Below are 22,520 nucleotides of genomic sequence, written 5' to 3' on the forward strand. Positions count from 1 at the left end.
CAGGACTCAGGTTCACCTGATACTGAGTGGTTCAGGACTCAGGTTCACCTGATACTGAGTGGTTCAGGACTCAGGTTCACCTGATACTGAGTGGTTCAGGACTCAGGTTCACCTGATACTGAGTGGTTCAGGACTCAGGTTCACCTGATACTGAGTGGTTCAGGACTCAGGTTCACCTGATACTGAGTGGTTCAGGACTCAGGTTCACCTGATACTGAGTGGTTCAGGACTCAGGTTCACCTGATACTGAGTGGTTCAGGACTCAGGTTCACCTGATACTGAGTGGTTCAGGACTCGGGTTCACCTGATACTGAGTGGTTCAGGACTCGGGTTCACCTGATACTGAGTGGTTCAGGACTCGGGTTCACCTGAGTGGGCTGACAGCTGTGTCTTCATGTCCTCCTTCCAGGCCGCTTCCTGGAACCGGTCCAGTGCTCTTTGCCTTCTACACGTTAGCTATTATTTCCGGGGTTGCCTTTCTAATGCATGACTCTTTGATTCCATGTTGCTGTCTTGCGTGTCCCAGCTGGTTATAGAGCAGGACAACTCTGAACTTGTTTGCGTTTTAAATTGCCTTCTATTACCGTAAATCACAATTTTTTTATGTGGAAGTTTACTTTATGCAAAGTTATCGGTTCCGCTTCCTCAGTTTTAACAAAGTATTAATTGTGGCAATTCATGACGTTTTTTGGCACCTGGACAAGTAGAACCAGCGCTGAGAGATTTATGTGAGAAATAACTAGGAAACTGATTCACCAACCCCTATGATCCAGAGTGGTTTATCCTCATCCAAAACCTATTCAACAAAACCTTTTTGATTTTAATCACGCCTTATTCAACAGCTTTTTATTCATTAACCACGTAATGTTTTTGAGAGGGAGAGAGGGAGAAAGTGAGAGCGGGCGAGTTTCGATTTTGTACAGGACTCTGGGAGTTACTGACCGGTTACCAGCTTATTTAGTTTTAACAGTATTAGTCGTGGCAATTCATGACGTGTTTTTTTTTTTTTTTTTGCACCTTGACAAGTAGAACAATCGCCGAGAGATTTATGTTAGAAATATCTAGGAAACGGATTCACCAACCCCTATGATCCATAGAGAGAGATAGAGAGTAACGGAGAGAGCGGGAGAGTTTCGATTTTATACAAGACTCTGGGAGTTACCGACCGGTCTCTGTCTGTCTGTCTGTCCGTCCGTCCCCCCCAGGCTGCAGATCGCCCAGGAGGAGCACCGCACGGTGGAGGTGGAGAAGGTGAACCTGGAGCAGAAGCTGAGGGACGAGATCAACTCGGCCAAGCAGGAGGCCCAGCGGCTCAAGGGGCTCAGGGAGGGCACCGAGAACGAGCTGAGCCGGCAGAAGTACGCAGAGGAGGAGCTGGACCAGGTACTAGGGCTGCTCGAGTATGGAACAAAAGATCATAATCACGGTTATTTTGGTCAATGTTAAAATCACGAGTATTCAAACGATTATTTTTTAGTTTGAAAACATGACGTATTTATTCAGCCCAAAATGTCTCTCCCCAAAAACACTTTGGTTGCCTCCGAATACTCATACTTGACTGCTATATAGTAGCCATTTTGCAGTACGTCACAAATATAGCGCTCCCAAATGCTCAGTACGCATTGTGTAGTAGGCAAAAAGTTTCCGAATGCGTACCACCGCCACAGTATACAACGGTAGGTCACTTCGCTATCCCACAATTTAGCCGGAGTCTGGTAACCTCCGGAAGAAGAAGAAAAAATTATCTAGATGGCTGACCCGGCACCACCAGAAGCTGTAGAACGTACTACATTAACGGTCAAGTAGTAGCCACTGAACAGAAATAGTATACTCAGTATTCGGATGCACCCTTTGTAACTAAGAATTTAGAAATTTCGCCTTAAAAAAATACACAAAATGGTTAAATAGAAAATCTTCAAATCTAATTTAATGTACTGATATGTATCCAGCTCATATACACTTTCTATAAAACATTTAATTAAAAATAAAATAATAATAATTGAAAACTCGATTATATTAGTTTTGTGATTGTTTGACGCTAAAACCGAAATCAAGACCAAAGTTGGATCAATCGCCCAGCACTACCAGGTACCGCTTCTGGTCGGCCCTGCCGCCATGCTGTTACACCCTGGTTCCTTATCATGATGGCGGGGGATAGTGACAGGAAGAGACGTGTGCTTTCTTTAAACGGAAAGCTACATCGTGTGTTTGTCGAGGTGTGGGGAGGAGGTGTCGTCTAATGAAGAGACCACGGGGCTAACCATCTCGTCTTGAAGCAAGTATATTCTGTGTCTCTCTCTGCTGGGCTGTGCGGCATATGTCTCTCTGGCCTGGGTCATTCGTACAGCAGGTTTAAGCTTTTTCTCAGATGGGACGTTGCATAACACGCCCACTCAATTCTTTGTCTATTAGGGAACTGGCAGGGAAAGGAAGTGAGGGTGCTGCCCACATTGGCAGCCTGGCAACATGTGTTGCATGGAGCTCGGTTTTCACGGACTACCACAATGAACCCGACATGATCACCGACAGCACCGCTTCCACCTGGTTCACAGTTAAAGGGGAACCGTCTATTTTATAATGTAGTACCACTAGCTATTCACGATCTGTTATTTTAGTAAAAAGTGAGCCTGACCTTTCCCCTTGAAGGAAGGTTTGAGGTTTTTTTCCCCCACATACTATTTTGAAGACGGGATACAGTCATCGTTCACGCCTTCTTGAAAGGCCTCTGGAAACTGGCCGGTCGTTTCGAGTTTATAGCGATGTTGGACACGTGTATTATTGTGATCTATCTGTCCGGCACGACCTAACAGTGACCAATGCACTATGCTCTCTGCTCGTCAGTTTTAGAGGAATGTGACTGAACTCCAACCCGGCGAACCACTCCGGCTAGAGTGTGCGCATGAATGACCAATTCAACAGTATTTAGAGGAAATGGAGGAATTCTAATGTGGTCTCAATGGGAACAGCCTATTTTGGGGTGTGCGTTGTCCTTAGATGACATATCAACTCATACTTGAGTATTTGTTTGTACTGTTGCACTGTTAGTGCTAGCAATGCCCTTAGCGTCCATCTGTCCTACAATTAGAAGCCATGCCTAATTAAAGATCAACATTGTTTTTGACGTTTTTATAATGCCTAATTAAAGATCAACATTGTTTTTGACGTTTTTATAATCGTTGTGGTAACATTAAAATACGCTACGTTCTAGGGGTACCGTAGACGTCATTGAATCAATATATGGAGCTGTTGGTTTTAACGATTGAAAATAATTGACCTGAAGCAGACACTTGTTAGATTATCTCGTTAACCTCTTGTTGTCGAAACACTACTTTATGGCAAGTGACACCTGTGTCCCTATGTACCTTCTTAGCGGGGATTCTAGATGAACTGAAATATGTATACATTTTTCACTCCCTGCTGAGGGCGACTATATAGCAGCAGCTATATATGTCATGAATCTTTTTTTCTAAAGGAAGATATTCTTGGCTCTCAACTGTTTTGAGTGCAGTTGGGCGTGATTGTGTGTGCTGCAGGCAATCAACTGTTCAATGTTTGCACTGCACCTGATTTTAAAAACTAATTTGAGGATGTCATTAAGGTGAAAAGGAGCAATGCAGATTTCATTTTCACTGCAGGGGAGCTAGCCAGAGAAGTATTGTGACGGTATAGCCTGCGGTACTGTTTTACCTGAGAGTTTCACTGCAGCATTGAGATTTAAATTGACATTCTTCAACAGTTTCCCTCCTCATGTCACTCGGGAGAGTTTGGAACAGGTCATTCACAAGTTTAGTTGGACAGACTTGCCGTTGCATGATGACTGCCTTGTTGACATTGGGACAATAATCGTATCACAATTTCATTAGTACCCAGGGTGGTTGCTGATCAGAGAGTAGCACAAAAACCTGTTGAATCAAAGTGTATTAACATACGGTTAGCATCCGATCAAGTGGACCGTCAACATCGTTAGCTCACTGTTAACACACTGTCAAGTCCCTCAACGGTGTTGAGCTTGTTGAGAGAGGGTGGTCCGGGTGTTGGGACTCCATAGGCGGAGGGTAGTGTGTTCGATCCCCCTTGTGTGCAGCCACGGTAGGCACCATGAGCAGATGCCTCACTCCGACCCACGACCTGCTTCCTGACGACACGTGTTTAAAACGTGGAGGCCACTGGAAACCCCTTCGGGTATAAGAGGCTACAAATGAGCTAAAGGCTGAACCTTCCCTCGGGTGTGTGTGCGTAGGTCCGCATGGCTCTGAAGAAGGCGGAGAAGGAGCTGGAGTCCAGGATGAGCTGGTCGCCCCCAGAGTCCCTGCAGAAGTGGCTGCAGCTCACCCATGAGGTGGAGGTGCAGTACTACAACATCAAGAAGCAGAACGCAGAGAAACAGCTGCTGCTCGCCAAAGAAGGAGTAAGTCCACCGAGTGACAGACAGAGAGAGAGAGAGAGGTCTCTGGTTTTAGCTGTGCTGCATTTTTTACGAATTTTTGTGAATGTCGCCTTCTGTAGGCTGAGAAGATCAAGAAGAAGAGGAACACTCTGTTTGGGACGTTCCATGTGGCCCACAGCTCCTCTCTGGATGACGTGGACCACAAGATCCTGTCAGCAAAGTAAGCCTCCACCTGGAACTTTAACTGATAAAATACTTATACAACTTCTTTAAGCTGTATATACAACTTATGCAACTTAAAGAAGATGGAATGAGAAAATCTGGTATTGTAATCGCTTGAGCCGCTGTCACATTTATTTGTACTGATTGCATACCTGTTACATCGTGTTGAACATCATTTACTCTTCCTCTTACTCTACAATAGTACAGGCTAGTCAGGGGGGCAAACACCCAGTACCGGAAGGGTTTCTGTTTGTCAAATTCGGTGCTAATGCTACCGGTCACTCCTTGCATCAAAGGGAAGTTTTGTGTGGTGGGGTTGGTTTAGTTTTATGGAAGGCTGTATCAGTTAAATGGCAATCTTTTATGTGTATATGACAGGGAAGCCCTGGTAGCGGACACTACACGATAAAACACATGACGTATGAGTTTAAATGAATTCAGCATAGTAGTTAGTGTTTGCGGCATGCCCTGGTTTTTTACCGAGAATACAATTTGTTTCTGCTGGGCCACAAGGCTGTTTCAATGTACAATGAAAGAATACATTGTTTAATCTGTTTACAGTTATAGTTTACAGTTTTAACTTTTAAACTGTCAATAAAATGGAGGTGCTCTCATGGCTGCAAGTTCCCACCACCAGTTTCTGTTCCTGCAGCAACTTATCGATATAAGATATCCACACTTCCTTTGTGGTTTCACCGCAGCCTTCCTCCACTCACACATGACCCACTTACCAAGGCTGATGCCCCTGTTCTCTCTCCTCCTCCTCCTCCTCCTCCTCCTCCTCCTCCTCCTCCTTCTCCTCCTCCTCCTTCTCCTCATTCTCTCTCCTCCTCCTCCTCTTTGTCTCTCCTCCTCCTCCTCATTCTCTCTCCTCCTCCTCCTCCTCTTTGTCTCTCCTCCTCCTCCTCATTCTCTCTCCTCCTCCTCCTCCTCCTCCTCCTCCTCATTCTCTCCTCCTTCTACTCATTCTCTCTCCTTCTCCTCATTCTCTCTCCTCCTCCTCCTCCTCCTCATTCTCTCTCCTCCTCCTCCTCCTCCTCTTTGTCTCTCCTCCTCCTCCTCATTCTCTCTCCTCCTCCTCCTCCTCCTCCTCATTCTCTCTCCTCCTCCTCCTCCTCCTCTTTGTCTCTCCTCCTCCTCCTCATTCTCTCTCCTCCTCCTCCTCCTCCTCATTCTCTCTCCTCCTCCTCCTCCTCCTCCTCCTCATTCTCTCTCCTCCTCATTCTCTCTCCTCCTCATTCTCTCTCCTCCTCCTCCTCCTCCTCCTCCTCATTCTCTCTCATTCTCTCCTCCTCCTCATTCTCTCCTCCTTCTCTCTCCTCTTCCTCCTCATTCTCTCTCCTCCTCCTCCTCATTCTCTCCTCCTTCTCTCTCCTCTTCCTCCTCATTCTCTCTCCTCCTCCTCCTCATTCTCTCTCCTCCTCCTCCTCCTCCTCATTCTCTCTCCTCCTCCTCCTCCTCATTCTCTCTCCTCCTCCTCCTCATTCTCTCTCCTCCTTCTCCCCCCCCCCTCCCCCTCCCTGGTCTTAGGCAGGCGCTGGGCGAGGTGACGGCTGCCCTGCGGGAGAGGCTCCACCGCTGGCAGCAGATAGAGATCCTCACCGGGTTCACCATCGTCAGCAACCCGGGCCTGCCCACGCTGGCCTCGGCGCTCAACCTGGACGCCAGCTTCCAGGGCGGCCGGGCCACGCCCCAGCACTTCCTCATGTCGGAGGACATGGACGACATGGACGAGGACATCCTGCCCCCCGGGACCCTGCAATGTAAGGGTTCCTCCAGCGAGTCACTGGGGCTCAGCCGGAGACTCATCAAAAACACCAAGCACCTCCAGGGGAAATCCAAAAACCTGCCGTCTTGAGGATTCCCACCCGGGGGTTTTGTGTTTTTGTTGTGGTCCACTATGTGCTGGTACTCCTCCCCTTCCCCGTTGCTAAAGGGGCTGCTCTGTGGGGGTGTGTGGGGGGGGGGAGGGGGGGGGGGGGGGTCATGTGTGTTCAGTGTGTAATGTGTGAACTGTAATTTCTCGAAATTGTGTCACAATTTTTTTTACACATCTCCAGTGGAGTGTTTACTTGTTGTTACGTTCGGGGATAAAGGAAACCCTGTGTGTTCGGCTCTTCAGTCGAGGTGATGCGATACAAAGTCCTGTGCTCACGATGATGCTGTCTTATGCTTGTCGTTTTTGCAAATGAAATTCTGAAATATACATGCTTTAAATGAGATCCCGTTGTGCTCGCGTGTTTGAAGTGTTTGTGTGTCTGAGCAATTGCTATCGGCAAAGAGTGCACCTCATAACGACTACAAAGAGTGCACCTCATAACGACTACAAAGAGTGCACCTCATAACGACTGCGCCCCCACAACACACTGCAGTTCTATAGATGTAGGAACCAAAATGCAGAACACACACTGATCGTCTAATCAGCCCGTAATGAGTGCCTAAGGAAAGCTTACTTACTAAACGTAACCCTGATAGTTGATAGTATCCACACAACGCACGCGGTGTGACGGGAGCGCTGCCGGTCAGGGCTTGACCCCGGTTCAGGAGGACTTGACTTACAGCAGCACGGCTCAGCCCCCCTCCCCCCCCCCCCCCCCACCACAGTAGTGAGTACCATCACGTCCCTTTAAAGAACCACACCTCGATGAAGCTTATCACCCTCTCTCTCCGCCCCGCCTCTCCTCCTCCCCCTCTGCCCGCACCACCTCTCAGGCCCCTGGGTTCCACCTGCCGTCGTGGGCCCCGCTGTAGACCCCACCGGGCTGCCACCAGAGCACTGGGCGGGCCGCCTGCGGCCCCCCGGGGTCAGGCGGGCAGCTCCTGTGAAACGATTCTGGGCTGCAAAGTCCCTGGCACCGCCACAAATCGCTCCCCCGCTTCTCTTCCGACACAAATGTCTCCTTCTCTCTGCTTGAGACCACCACCACTACCACCACCACCTAAAATATATTGTTGAACTGGACCCCACCTTGTATCGACTCCGCTGAGCGGGAAACGCTCGCAATGAGGCGATAATCTGATCTGAACCCCCCCCCCCCCCCTCACCACAACCATCACCTTGGCTACCTGCTTGCACAAACCAAGAACAAAGAGTAACCAGATATCTAAAGTAACGTCATGGGCAGAGCTCGCTCTGGTCTCAAATAAAAGATGGCCCGAGCTCTGCTTCCTGATTGGCTGAAATGGGGGGCAGGTTTTCAACCAATTGGCAAGCGGCAATAGAAGGAGCAGTGTTTGGTCTGATGGAAGTGTCTGATTACTCTTTCAGTCCCCCCCCCTGGGCACTTCAATGTATTGGCCCTTTCCTTTCCGTTTTCTTGGTGTTAATTCTGTAATAACACTTTTCTTTTCGATTATCTAATCCCACAATGACTCTTTTTGTTTTTTTGTACATTCCCTGCATTAAGTGGAACCCAATATAATAAGGGGTATATCATTTGTTTAATTCAAAGTTCCATCTTTTTGATTACCCTGCAATGTTCATCGTAGGAATAATGGGTGAAACGCAGGTGATGGGATTTCAGTCAAATTAAGCACAAATCCAGTTCTAATATCCCACACACACACAATGTAAAGCGCTATGGGGGTCTTGGAAAGAACTCAAATAAACATAATGATATTGTAATTATTATAAAACATACAATCATCCTAAAAAAGAAACAATTAATTCCTTCGTTATTTATCGGACATTATCTTTGCCACGCTCCCTTACCGACTGAAACCTCTGCCTGGTTTTCCTCATCCCCCCCTGCGGTGATTCTCCTCGTTTGTGTGTGTGTCGCCAAGCGGTGTGTAACCCCTGTTGTTGTTGTTGTTGTTGTCCCACAGCTCCCAGCATGATGGCCCTCCGCCAGCGCCACATGGACCCCCACCTGGCCATGGGCTCCCAGAGGTTGGTAGAGTCCCCCCAGCAGGCCGAGGGCCCCCACCACCCGTCCCGGGGGCCAAGGGCCACCTTCAGGCAGTCCCGCAGCCAGTCCTTCGGGCAGTTCGAGGCGCTGGCCCTGCCGCCGCTGTCCTCGGCCGTGTCTCATCCCACCATCGTCTGCTCCTCCGCCTACAGCCCTCCGCCCTTCTCCCCCCTCTCCTTCTCCTCCTCCTGCCTGCCCAGCTCCGTGGGGGGGCCCCTCTCACACCCCTCCTCCCATCTGTCTCACGCCTCTTTCAGGCCGCTGGACGCCATCCCAGACTTCCCCTCGCAGGACGGCTCTAACGGTGGCTCCGGGTACCCCTCTGCACACGCGTCACCGCGTCCGTCGCATGTGCGTGGGTGCTGCTCCCCCTCCCCCCCCCCCCCTTCCTCTTTCATTCTGTTTGTTTGCTTCACGCTGGTGATGTCATCGCTCTGTCAGCGGGTTCTGATCGTTTTACGGGGTCTGTTCTTCACTGGGTCTGCACTCCCTCTCCAGGGCTATCTATCTGCTAAAGGCTTTATCTTCTGTCCCCCTAGCTTTGCAGCCTACCTGCTCCCGTTGTTCATTCTGTGGTTCCCCCCCATCACTCATCGTTGTTTTTATTATTAGTCTAGTCCATTGACTCCCATTTTTAAAAGTGCCTCCCCAACCGCCTGCCAGTCTAACAGCGAGTGTGGAGTTACCGTGTAGCGGCTGTCCCCAGGGCGGTAAATGCTTGGCAGGAGACCCAGCGGCCTCGGAGGAGACGTAGCGTGGGCTTGGCATGGGGGTGGATCACCACTTAATCGCCTTTTGCTAATGTCTATTTCCAAATGTGACCGAACGTCTCGTTTCCCTTCCTTCCTTCCTCCCAGGGATCTAAACCGCTCTGACTCGGACTCCTCCCTGTCCCTGTCCCAAGTGGGCGACCGCCTGGCCATCTACGGCTCCAAGGCCCACCTGGTGAAGCCCACCTCCCTCCTCATGCACGGCCTGGCCCCCCACGCCGAGGGCCTGTCCGCCCTGCACGCCCACACGCCCAACGGCGGCAACCGCGCCTACGAGGCGCTGAGCGGCGGCGGCGGGCCCCACGACGCCCCCCCCGTCTCCGGGAGCCCCATCCTGATGAAGAGGCTGTACGGCATGGAGAAGTCGGCCAGCCTGGGCGAGATCCACAGCATGTCGGTGTCGGAGTCGTCGCGCTCCTTCAGCCCCAACTCCACGGAGCCCGACACCCCGTCCCCCACCGGAGAGCAGGCGGCGGCCAGGGGCGGCAGCCGCATCCCCCAGCTCTCCAACAAGAAGAGCCCCCTGGAGGACGACAGCGGCAGCACGGGCGAAGACACGGATTCCGTCGCCAGCCGCAAGAAACACACCTTCAAGATCTTCAAGAAGCAGAAGAAATAATACCGATGATGTTGTTGACGTCGAGGGCCAAGGGAGAACTGAGAGAATGTTTTTGAAGTCGTTTTGGGACCGTTCGTTGTCGTCCTGTTTTCTGTTGGGTTTTTACCGTTCTTAGTTTTTTTTCTTAACGGTCCAAAAGGATCGGGGGCACGATATGTGGCCGTTTGCGTCTTTTTCCGTTGGGTTCTGATTTTTTAAGGAACTGTGGGAGCAGCCGACAACAGTGTGAGGTTTTCCTCCGTCGCCTCCGTGTATCCCGGGGCAGGGCTGTGTATATCGGAATGTAAAGTACTATTTATTCAGCAGGAAGCGGTGTCAGTCAATCCAAGGGAATCAAATGTCCTGATGTTTAGTCTTTATTCTTTTCCTTATTCTTGTGCTCCGTTCGATATGGGTTTGCATGTCTTGACCTTTGACCTTTGTTTGGCTTATGCTTGGAAGCTTTCGGTGTTCGCTTGGTTCTTGCGTCCCGTCCCCCCAGTCAGCTAAGTCCTTACTCTATAGCCTTTATTTGTCTTTATTTTTGTCTTTACGACTGACTGTTTAGCCTTCACGACTATGCTAGGCTTCAATTTGTTTCTGTGGTTTCTGTGTGGATACTTATTTTTCAACGGAGGTTACCAGCTTTATATCAATTCACATTCTCACCAGAGGAGGAAAACGACACATTTCGAGTTATGTATGAAGTTTACTACTGCTATGATGAACTGAGGAGGTCGGAGGTTTTGTAACTGCCAGTAGTCACTCTGACTCATTTGATAAAGTGTACATGTGGACAACAACCTTAAATAAGGATGTGTCACCCAGGTAGCACTCCCAACCATTATTGGCCCTGTGTGTTTTTATTAAGTGATACCATTTACAGACGTGAAATAAGAGCATTTTAACCAAATATATGAATACGTTGTTCCTGTGTGGATTAGGAAATTGAAAGTGAGAAACCATTTCCCTGAATACGACCTTTGGTTCACTGAGAGGTAAACTTTTTTTATTTCAGTCTGGCTCTTGGTTTTATATCCGAAGGCCAGCGGAGTGCAGTTCAAGCTTCACAGTCAAGGATTTAGGTTAATGATCTTCTACTGGGGGGTTTGCCAGGTAGGCCTAATAAGGCCACGTTTGGACCGGGAGGCCTTGTTCTCAGTATTGTGATCGGGTTTTAAATACACTTGGACGTAATAAATGCCATGTTACTATACAGCCTACAAGCTGAAGTCCATAAAAAATTAGGCAACGATTAATTCAATACATTTGGTGGGGGTTATAACTCCTCCAGTGTGGGTACTGTGCCACAGGCTTTGTGTATGTGTGTGGGCAGTTGGCAGACTGTTCTGCTCCCCCCGTTTATCTGTCAGGGTCATTTAGGCAGGCATGGAGGTTTGTCCTGAGAGCAGCGATGATCAGCGTTAATCAGTGAGGAGCCGGGGCCACTAAAGGGCTGAAAACAAACACGAGGGCCTCCCCTCCTGAGCACACTGACGTCACTTCTTCATATATGGCATATGTTCAACGTATACTCCACGGAAGTGTGCAAAATGAATGAGCTTCTCATGATGATTTCCCCTCCACGCTTGTAGCAAGTATTATTGCCAAGTTAAATACCAATTGTTTTAATTGTGTTTTAGTGGCAGGTTCAACGTGACAAAAACGATATTATTTCCATACATGTACAAACGCGACCTCTAGAGGTTGTTCCGGGGACATGCAAGCTGGCTTAAAAAAATAAGCCAATAATTTTGAAGTGCCAAACTGCTATTATTGAAATATTGATGTTAAATAATATATTTCCATGTATAGCTTGATATGCTTTATTTCACAGGGAACAAAAGAAAGCTTCATACATGTGAGCTTAAGGGCGGCTTTTTGCTTCTCTTTTAAAAGGGGAGAGCACTGTCATGGGTCAGTTAAAGGGTATTAATGTAGTTCGTCAGATGTGTCGCTTTCAATAAAAATGTTTACCTACATGAGAATCAGCAACAAAAAAAACAGCAGAACTTTGTAATACAAGACAGACGAGACCACAGCAGGATATTTGGGCCAGTATTTCTCCGGCAGTTTGATACCAGACAGCACTATGCATCGTTACCACGAGTAGTGACCTGTAGTGGGAGACGAGACCAATGGGGGAAGGTCTGTTGACTCGGCTTCTCCCATCCACACAACCCACAAGTGCTGCAAATCACACCGTTGAGTCCTCCATGGCTGGCTCGTTTTCTCAAATCGGATGGTATGGACGGAAAGAACTGTTTAAGAATTTTAGCTTAACCAACAGCTGAGAACAACACATTTCCTAATGGTGAAAAACAACAACTTTATAAACGTCATTTGTACCTCTTTTTGCACGACGAAGCTATTAGTGTCCCGTGAGTGTGTGTCGATCTGTGTGCGCCCCGTCTAATAATAATAATCTTGATGCACTATAAACGGTGATGCATGTCCACATGTTGTCCAAACCTGGGTTGGGTTCGAGGAGTGATAGGGTCCCTACACCTTTCTTTCTCTCTCTCTCTCTCTCTCTCTCTCTCTCTCTCTCTCTCTCTCTCTCTCTCTCTCTCTCTCTCTCTCTCTCTCTCTCTCTCTCTCTCTTTGTTCCTCTCCTTTTGAGCTTATTTATGAACACATATATTTGTACAGAGAAAAAACAATAATTTTGCATCTTCTGTAATGTTTCACGACTTTTATGGCACTCCTGCATGATAGCAATAAACTATTTTGAATGAAACACGAGATGGTTTTGTTAATGGTCTTCACATGCTACACTGAACATATATGAGCACATATTATACTTTATTTTTATAGTTTATATATGGAAATCAGTCCATTGTCCACATATATTAAAGGAAAATAAGGTCTTGTTTCACATGATTGGGGAAGATATTCATCTGCACACACAATTGATGCAGAATTTAAATGAGCAGCTATCACTATGGCACGCACAACTCTCGTGGTCCTTCCTGCTGTCATCAGGCCAATTGCGCATCCCCCCAAACTTGACGCATCTGTGGCTTGAAGGCACAAAATAAAAACTACAATTTGGAGCGGCACACTCAGGTGTCCACCATCTTAGGAGCACCTGCTGGGATCATTCGTTTGATCAGTTTCTCCATGACTGCTGTGATCATCCTGTTGATCAGTGTCTTGATTCCTCACACCTGTCCAGGAGATGGAGTGTCTCCACTCACTAGCAGGGATCTGAACACATTTTTGGCTGTACTTTATTCGACTAATAAGCTCTTTGAGCACATAGACAAAATCATGACCCTTTATTTTAACTGCTGTAAAAAAAGCAATGTTATAAATTGTTATTATTTTTGTTCATTACTACATGACTAATCAGATGGCCAGTGTGAGGGTCAGAGTTAGTTTAAAAGCTTGAATGAAGCTCAAAAGACTGATCCTTGATCTGTGCGTGTGTTTTTGAGAACAGAAAGCTCATCCCGTCTCTGAAGTTGGTTGTGCCTTCTAAAGCTTATGTGTGCTCAAACTGGAGGAGCAGGGTGGAGCGATGCATGGTTCAATATTGACCCAAGCACTTGCTCCAATTAGGCGAGGCAGGATGAATTCCGGATCTGGAGCTTCTGTTGTTCTCCAGTGTTTCTCTTTTCTGTGAAGTAATGTTCCAGCACACGTAGACTGAACAGTTTTATCCTATTAAGTGTTTTTAAGCTGATTGTTTATTTGTTTGAGTTTATTGTATTTGTTATGTTGTGCCTGGAACCATAGTCTACACTTTAATAATAGTTTTGAGGTAAAGGAAAACAAGCAATTTGGATTACCATGGGCTACCCAACGTTGTACCAATGTGTGCACTTTCTCATCAGTCTCCAGGTAGGTAACCTTCCATCAATGCTTACAATTCAAACCACGCGGGGGTAATCGTTCCATGATTTGTTGGTGTGTCTTCTGCTCCTCACGTTGTCCTCCTGGTGAAACAGTTTGCTTGGGGGGTGGACAATGTGGCCCTCCTCAACCCCCCTCAAGAGCCTGTAAACGGTCAGCGGTTGAGGGTGCGCTACTCTTGTGACGGCCATGCGCTGGTACGTGTGGACTGCTTGGTGACCTTCGACGATGGCCTGAACGCCACGTACCGGTTGGGCCACTGGCGCTGCGACCCCGGCCAACCCAGGGTCCGAGCTGTGAAGCTGGGCTTCCCGGACTGGCTGGTGTACCGAGGGGACGGGATAGTCCCAGGGACCCACTGGGTTCAGAGCAGCATCCTGGTGGCGTCACTCCGACGGCCCGGCCAATCAGAGGGTGAGGATGGGGCGGTCTTGGTGCAGGATCTGGCCGTGTTGCAGTCCGTACCCCCTCTCAGTAGGCCCCTGAAAAAGCACGACATCTGTCCCTCTTGGGGCTCACAGATGATTCAGCTGGCTTGGAACCCTGTACACTCCCAGTGCACAGAGGAGAAAGGTAAGACAAGTGAACACGCACACATGATCTTCAATACAATTCAACAAACCGTTTGGGCAATTTAAGTATAATTTATGAGTTTGTTTCTAAGATTGCATTTTAAGCCAATTCATTTATTTAGTCCTGGACAATATGTGCTCAACAGAACATTAGCCGTTGTTCTGAGAAGGTGTTTGGTGTGTTTAGCAGCGAGTCCTTTAACATACGTCCTTCGCTCGCAGAGACGGTGAACCTCCTCTCTTCCATATATGCCTCAAGTGGGGAGAACTTTGGGCTGACCAAGTCCCTGGGCGTCTACAGGAGTGAGGTGCTAGAGAACACTCGCCTCAACGGCGTCTCCTATCCATGGTGAGCAATACAAACGATCCCGTCTACCACTACTGAATCATGACTGAATCTGTGTCAACTAACCAGGGCTCATTGGTTGTTGTGTGTTGGCAGGTGTATGTTTTCCGTTTGGCTGTTTGTGATGAGCCACTGTGACCAACGAATGTGTAGCGTCTTCCATCACATAGACTCTGACAACAACTACGTCACCCCCGTTATATTCCTCACACGGAAAGGTAAAGGCAATGGTGTCGTGGTGGTCAGGTCCGAGTGTGTCTGGGTGCCATCCAAAAATGTCCACACTCTACACTCTGCAGCCTGCCAGTAGGCATCCTAACCACCTACCTTCTTAATGACGCGTATCAGAATTCACTGTTCACTTCCTTTGGATAAAAGTGTCTGCTTTAAGGATAAAATTGGTACCAAGAGTTTTGACTCTTTTTGAAGTATTGGCATCTTCTGTTGTTTTCAGGCAAGGTAACGGCTGAAAAGAATTGCATGTTATTTCACCAACTCACACTAGCTCGAGTGGCGTGATTATCTCCCTTCTGATGTCTGCAGGTCAGCTCCACTTCCAGATGAACGGAGAAGCGGGGGAATCTTCGGCGTTCCTCAGTCTGTTCACTGTTCCTCTACGCCAGTGGTGTCAACTGAGGGTGGTACTGCGTGGCCGTGCTGTGGGTTCCCTCTCCCCGTCATGGGTTTCTGTGGTTTCTGGTGGATGATTTTAAGATGTTAACTCTTTGTCCTTCCTTTTGATCCTCCAGGCCTCCATCAACATGGCGTGTACGGACGGACATTCCAAAAGTGTTTATTCTACAGAATACACGTACGATAATTTAATATTTTTGTCTCTGTACGAACTATTCTAAAACAACTTTAGCCCCAATGTGGAATATTTGTCTTAACATTATCACAGTCCATCCCCTACCTTCTCCTTCACAACATGTGCTTTTGACTAAATAGAAGTCAACAGCAGGGTTGTTCTTAAAAATAGTAACATTGTGTAACGTCTTATCCTAGCTATCCATGTTGTATTCAGGAAATGGGTTAACTTAGCGATTGTAACTACTCGGCACATATTTCTATGTACCGAAAGATATATATTGTTTCTCTTTCTTCTGACTACCGGTAATTTACTTATTGTAAGAGTCTTATGTTGTCTTGGTCTTCTGTAGTTTCAAGCATTCTGTAGTGCTGGATGACACAGAGGGGTATTTTGTGATTGGAGGAGGAAAATTCATGAGAGGTGTTGATGGTTATTATGGTCCTGTGGTGTACCACCGAAACAGAATACCTTCAACCAGCAAGGTATGGTATTTACACAGCTATGTCAATATTGTGTGTGGAATTTTTGCTACACCATTCATGATGTGTTTCGTCATTTGCAGGATGAAGTCAATATTCCTTACCTTCTCAACCATTTAAACCTGACCAGGTGGTTGAACACCTGTCAAAATCTTCAGAATGACATGAGGGACACAATCAATGGGTACTCTCTGATGGCCAAACAAGAAGCAGAAGCTGGTAGTGTATTGCAAATAACGGCCATAAGATGGCGCCAACGTAACTTAAAATGTGTACTCTCCAAATGACAATATCAACTTCTACTTATGGTGTGTTTCAGAGAGAAATTCTGGCGATTTTTACGATGAAGGTACGAAAAATATGCGATTATTAAAGACGCACTGTGAACCATGGGAAGCTGGTACACTCAAGAGACGTCAAGCTGCAAACGTAGCTAAACTACTGTCTTTAAAACATGGTATGGATTGACAAAGTTGAAAAATGATTTCCCTTGTATGACAGATGTACAATATAATTAATTCACTCTACCCGTTCACGCAGGAGGAAGGTCAGAGGTCAGTCTGGCATCGGTGGGCAAAGCACTTTATTCTTTAGCACTTTCAAAACTAGAGAAATCTGGCGAGGTTGAAGCGGTCAGCAGAGTTTTACCGCTGCTGCTCCAGTCCGGCTGTCTGGGAGAAAACCGCTCCCTCCACATAGCGGCCGTCCTCTACAACGCGGGGCTCGGAGTCCGCAGGCAGCCCACCAAGGTGTGTTGGGGGTCGGGGTTGGTGAGATATCAAATAGGATTGTAAAATCGAGAGTTAGCATGTTGATCTTATCCATGTTGAAAATGTATACATAATTTGTATTTTCTTCTATTTTCTATTATAACAGCTGTATATGAAATACAATTTATATTTTTCTAGGCTAATGCTGACGGATTTCCTATCTACAATATTTAAAACGTTATCTATGAAAAAAAAATGGACACAATTTAGTAATCTCCATCATCTGATTATGATCATGTTCCTTCACCGAGCTCTTTCCCCCCCGCCTATCCTACTGTGTGTTCCCCCTAAGCCCTGTGTGTGCTCCCTGCAGGCCTGGCTCCTGGCCCTGCTGGGGGCCCAGCAGGACTCCCGGCTGAGCCTGATGCACCTGGGACGGGCCCACCACCAGGGAGACCGGGGGCTCCCAGCGGACCAGGACCTGGCCTACGCCTACTACGGCAACATCGCCAAGCAGACGTCTTTGGACCGGCTGAAGACGTCTCCCGAACAGGTAACCTCACCTCGGGGTCCCTTTAGGTCCTTTTGTGGGGGGGGGGGGGGGGGGGGTCAGGATGCTGTTCGTCATGTGTATCATATTAGTTTAAATGTTTATCCTACTAGGATAATCATGTTTACATCATGGATGCAATTATTTGATGTTAAATTATTTAATTTGGATGTCTAATTATTTGCCCAACTTTGCTAACTTTTCAATTCATGGGGGTGTTTTCGTAATGGTAGTTATCGTCGATCCTTATTTTGTTATTTAGCATGCGCTTTTATTGGAAGTGAATTCCGTCGCATGTCAATCAGGAGCGGGCAGCGTCCCCCGAGGAGTGGCACCTCACTCACCATCCCTCGTGGCCCTCATTGAACACAGCACTTGGTACAACCTCGGACCAAATGTGTTCCAGTGATGGAGTGGTACTGCATTACGTTCAGTAGAAAAAAAAAGATTCTTGTATATTTGGGTTTATAGCTTCATTGTTGAATGCACTTACCCCTGTCGCTTGGGACGAGAGGGTCTCTTTAATAAGTGTTGTGTGTTTGTGTTCCCAGGCGTTCGTGGAGGCCATCTACCTGACCAACGAGGAGGCGCTGCGGCAGCAGACCAGTGAGGACCACCACCTCTTCCAGTGGCTCAAACTACAGGCGCACAAGGGAGCCGCCAGTGCTGAGGTGGGTGTGTGTGTGTGTGTGTGTCGGTCACATTAAGAGTGATGACATGCTGCTGATGCATTTCAAGTGGTTAGGCCGGGTGTTTGAATCCCAGTCTTAAAGGTTTCTGGGTTTGATCCCTTATGTCCACAATATACCAAGGGATCCTGGAACAATGCATGCAATATAATGAGATTGATAACTGTCCTTTTTGGGAACACTATAAAGTTCTATCTTGACTAGGTGTAACATTTTGTAACCGTTAGCCAGTCAGTTTGTGGCACTTCAGTTGCAATGGGACGAAGTAGTCGGGGCACAGCAAGAAAAATGGATGCAGGTCGTCCCAAACTCGCGTTGTCCCTGGCAACCGTTACCATGGCAGCCCCGTGACAATCGCTCTGGCCCCCCCCCTCTCCCTGCCTCGCAGCAAACGATGGGGCGCATGCTGTTCTGGGGCCAGCAGGGGCTGTCTGCAGACACGGCGAAGGCGGTGAGGCACTACGAGAGGGGGGCCGTCCGCCTGCAGGACCCCGCCTCCATGTACGACTACGCCATCGTCCTGATGCAGGTCAGACGCCTGTGCACTGCCGTCATACAAAGGACATACACGGGCATATGTTGCTTTTGCAGTACTGTACAGAGCGCAATATAAACTATGCTCTCTTTAGCTAAGTGGAAGTGTATTAATTGGTGTCCATGGGTAGTATTGACTGACTAAGAGCAGAGTTATTACTATAATTACGGTGACTTTAATAGATGAAGCTGGGGCTCCAGGTCGCAGACCCCAGAGTTATTATTCTGTGTTCAACAGGGCATTGGGGTTAAGAAGGATGTCCCGAGAGCTGTGGCCTTCCTGAAGAGAGCCAAACGGCAGGTTGGATGAAGCCTTTGTACCGTTTAAAACCGACCTCTCCTATTGGGCCTGGTCTTTCTAACGTTGTGGAAAATCCCTCCCTGAAAACTCACACGCTTGGGGCGCCGCGGTGCGGTGGCTCACCGGGTAGAGTGCGTACCTTTAAGGCTTAGTCCTTAACGCAGCGCCCCGGGTTTGATTTCTGCCCGTGGTCCTTTGCTGCTTGTCCTCCCCCTCTCTCTCCCATACCTTCCCGATCTATCTCACTCTATTTCACTATCATAAAAAAGAATGCAAAAATATCTTAAAAAAAAAAAAAAACTCACACAATTCAATGTATCCCGAATCCTCTCCCACTTTGACAGGGTTTCGTACCCGCGACCAACGCCCTGGCCTGGTACTACGAGCAGTTTGAGCGGGACTACAAGCGGGCGGTGGAGCTGTGGGAAGAGGCCGACCTCCTGGGGAGTCCGGACGCCGCCATGAACCTCGGGGTCATGTATTCCCAGGGCCACTACCCTGGGAAACCCGCCAACAAGGTCCAGGGCACACGCACGCACATGCATGCACAAACATAGCTTTTTTTTTTTTTCTCGCATGTTTTCTAGATCCCAATCCAAAACATAATTCTAACCCAATCAATATTTGACCGTAATATTAATGTCCCTGTGAATGTACGCCCATCGCGCCACACTAAGGCCTTAGCAATAGTGAGACCCTGCACCGACACCTTTTTAGTTTTTTAACATATACTTTTTAAAATATCTATAGGTTAGCAATCTGCTCTACATAACAGGCGACCGCGAAGTTTGGATCAACTTTCCTCCATTTGTGTGTCACATGCAGTTCATGGCCTATAAGTACTACCTGAAGTCTGCCCAGAGAGGTCATTTGAATGGAGCGATCCATCTGTCTGAAATGTGGACCAGCGGGATACCCGGCCGACTGCAGCGACGCCCTGCTGATGCCGTATTGTTAGCTGCTGGTCTTCCTCTTTTCCTTCAACACATCAGCATGCTAATAATATTATATAGCATGTTCTAATGTTAAAATGGTATTCAATTAAAGTATGCTAACATGTCAAGTTGATAACATGCTATAGCATATTTATATGCCATTACATTATAGTATGCTCTACTAGTTGTATATATTCTATTACATTAAAGTAGGCTATCATGCTATTACAATATAGCAAGCTAACATGTGAGCATGAATCAACGCTTATGTTGCTGTCTGCAGGTGGTCCAAATGGGTGTCTGAGCACAATGGATACCTGGGCATTGTTCTAAGGAAGGCCTTGAAGTTCCATCTTGACAACGAGAGGTGCATGTCTTTATCGTGAAAGCCTCAACTTGATTTTACTCTAGTGGATTTTTTACTAATTTATAATTTGCCAGAAAGAATCACTCAATGAATGAAGGGTTTCCTTGCTTCCTGATAGTCTGATGTCGTTGTTGTACTACCTGATGGCTGCTGAGTCTGGATATGCTCCCGCCCAGTTCAACACCGCCCATATATGTGAACAAAACAGCGTGAGTTAATACAAATTTAAAGTTGTATTACATTCTAAAATTCTTTATTACATTCTAAGATGCCTATAGTTAAGCTCGGTAAGTCGTTCCACTATTATGTTGCGTCTTAATACCTGTTTTTGCCCTGGGTTGTTTACCTCAGCGTCCTAAACCACGTTGAAACTGTATTAAAAAAGGACCTGACCTAATAGTGAACTATTTTCTTCAATGCGGGAGCAGGAAGGATTTCTGGATCCTGTTTTTGCCGCCCATTGCGTGCTGAGATACTACAACCTGACGGTCCACTCTCAGAATCCTGACACCAAAGGTAAACAAATAAACCGACAGCACCTGTATTCACCTGTGTATGGTTTTTTTACCAACCCATCACCCCGTGGGATCTGTTTCCTCAGCCCTTATTAAACTGGGGGACCTGTTTTACGAGGGACGCGTCGCAGGACACAAAGACATGGACTCCGCTGCCCAGAAGTACAAACGGGCTGCGCTCATGGAGGATCCACAGGTAGTTCCATTTACCTGAGGCCTCACTGGTCATTTAGGATACGCCTTTATCATTTCCACTGGACGCTCAGACCACTGGAAGTGGGGCAAAACTATGTTCCCATGAACTACACTAAACATGTTGCCAGGGAAACCAGAAAGTAGGGTTAGTGAACGACCTTCCATACATTTTCCTCTTCTCCAGGGGTGGTACAGCCTGGGTCTCCTCGTTGAGCAGGACTACAGGCTGCCTTTATCAGTGCTGATCGACCTGGGTCTCCCTGACCTCTACCTGGCAGATAAACACACACTGCAGGCCGCCATGTACAGCAGGTGTGTGTGTGCTGCTACAATTGTATTTTCTTCTATTTTGCAATGCATTCCAAGGCCGGGAAAATCCTCAGCCAACTTCTCATCTTGAACCCGTGTTACAGGTGCAGGGACTCTGAGTCTACAGAGGCCTACTTGCCATGCAGTCTGGCTCTCGTCAACGTCTATCTGCAGTCCTTCCAGAGGGACTACAGCGCTTCACTCACGGTTAGTCTTATCCATACAAACCTGTTTTATCTGTTTAGCCCTGTTCTTCAGCAGCCACTGAGTAATTAGCTTCTGAATGTCTTATCAGTAGAAAATAAATAAAGAACTATGACGAGTCTGCTTTGGCAAACCATGTGAACTTAAGTGCTTAATGTAGCACTATGCTGGTTATTTATGGCGTTATTAACCTTAGCCAAACCCTAGTCACACTATACCTAAGAAACCGTTTGAATCCTCAGGTGAGGCTCCAATTTTTTAAACGCAAATAAAGAACATTGACTATAATAAATGTTGAACACGTACGTATAGAACGTAACGTAGATAAGGAAGGACACAGCTGCGTAGAGTTATTGGTTTACTACAATGTTGTTTCTTCTTCCCTAGTTGTCCAGTCTAGTCGTGGTGGTGATTACAGCGCCCCCTATCGTCTTGTTGCTGCTGGCGTACCTCCGGGGGAGTGGCCTGTCCCGACACTAAACCCTGCACCATCCGGCTAACCCCATGAACTAAAGAATTAATGAAGCGGCACGCAACTCTTTGCCTCTTATCAGTATGGTTAACTTTTTTAAAAACTCGTCCTCTTTTATATATGTTTTAAATGTCTTTGTTAATAAACCATTTCTTTAATGTTTTTTTTCCTTTTTATACTTCGGCCTTGTATATATTTCAGACAGGATGACAAAATATTTGTCATTTTACATAAATTACCCGTAGCTTTAATCCATAGTGTGAATACAGAGCCAGTCTGACGAAGCATCTTGTAATATCTATAAACAGATGGCTGCATATGAACACAGGCTCTGTAGGCAACGGACCAAGATTTTGTTATGGTAGCATTCTGGTTTCCGTTTGTGGTTTGAGTAGTGTTTACGTCTGAGCGGGATTTGGTTGTGGAGAGCATTAATCTCGGAACGCATCCACTATCATCTGAAAGATTTAGCTTTTTATTAGCTTTTGTAAACATGGCCATTGTTCATAGTTTAAAACATGTTGAATAGAATAGTTGATTGAATCATTTAGGATTTACAAATGTGACTGAAGAGTTGTGTAACCATCTTAATCCGTGTGTGAGCCATCCAATTTTTAAATGTGTTAAAGAATCTCTAAATGAGTAGCCTGAGATTTGTGACTGTTTACATCAATTTCAAGAATCTGTTGGCATAATCCAAATTGTAAATGTCGAACAGATCTGTAAATGTGTATACGCCTAGTAGACAATCTGTGAATGCGGCCATAGATCAGTTTGGCTACACT

The 22,520-nt window shown here is 47.0% G+C and overlaps 2 protein-coding genes and 1 long non-coding RNA gene across 5 annotated transcripts in view; 2 read left to right on the plus strand and 1 right to left on the minus strand.

The window, feature by feature from the left end:
* LOC132475236 (stromal interaction molecule 1-like) overlaps positions 1 to 12,628 on the plus strand; it is a 30,691-nt gene extending 18,063 nt beyond the window's left edge. The window contains exons 8-13 of one of the 3 annotated variants that reach the window (XM_060076244.1): positions 1,206 to 1,383; positions 4,241 to 4,408; positions 4,507 to 4,607; positions 6,140 to 6,372; positions 8,438 to 8,834; positions 9,378 to 12,628. In XM_060076244.1, the coding sequence (XP_059932227.1) occupies positions 1,206 to 1,383; positions 4,241 to 4,408; positions 4,507 to 4,607; positions 6,140 to 6,372; positions 8,438 to 8,834; positions 9,378 to 9,909 (1,609 nt within the window). In that variant the 3' untranslated portion in view covers positions 9,910 to 12,628. Of the gene's footprint in view, positions 1 to 1,205; positions 1,384 to 4,240; positions 4,409 to 4,506; positions 4,608 to 6,139; positions 6,373 to 8,437; positions 8,872 to 9,377 lie in introns of all 3 variants that reach the window. The other 2 variants (XM_060076245.1, XM_060076246.1) reach the window with 2 other exon arrangements.
* Positions 6,561 to 7,077, minus strand: LOC132475238 (uncharacterized). Its single transcript, XR_009529841.1, has 2 exons — positions 6,948 to 7,077; positions 6,561 to 6,897 (listed from the first exon to the last, which is right to left on the minus strand). It is a non-coding gene; the product is annotated as an uncharacterized LOC132475238 (long non-coding RNA).
* Positions 12,629 to 12,951: 323 nt separating the features above from the next.
* On the plus strand, positions 12,952 to 21,893 carry si:dkey-24p1.6 (protein sel-1 homolog 3). Its single transcript, XM_060076242.1, has 23 exons — positions 12,952 to 13,734; positions 13,842 to 14,319; positions 14,541 to 14,667; positions 14,761 to 14,882; positions 15,208 to 15,323; positions 15,414 to 15,475; positions 15,825 to 15,957; positions 16,038 to 16,173; positions 16,274 to 16,411; positions 16,495 to 16,703; positions 17,038 to 17,217; positions 17,766 to 17,885; positions 18,292 to 18,432; positions 18,676 to 18,738; positions 19,083 to 19,256; positions 19,564 to 19,691; positions 19,957 to 20,040; positions 20,159 to 20,249; positions 20,469 to 20,556; positions 20,642 to 20,751; positions 20,935 to 21,062; positions 21,164 to 21,266; positions 21,651 to 21,893. Exons 1-23 carry the CDS (start codon positions 13,684 to 13,686, stop codon positions 21,741 to 21,743), a joined length of 3,075 nt encoding a protein of 1,024 aa, XP_059932225.1. The 5' UTR covers positions 12,952 to 13,683; the 3' UTR covers positions 21,744 to 21,893.
* The last annotated feature ends 627 nt before the right edge of the window (positions 21,894 to 22,520 follow it).

Source organism: Gadus macrocephalus, chromosome 16 (assembly GCF_031168955.1).
Source record: "Gadus macrocephalus chromosome 16, ASM3116895v1".
Taxonomy (NCBI): domain Eukaryota; kingdom Metazoa; phylum Chordata; class Actinopteri; order Gadiformes; family Gadidae; genus Gadus; species Gadus macrocephalus.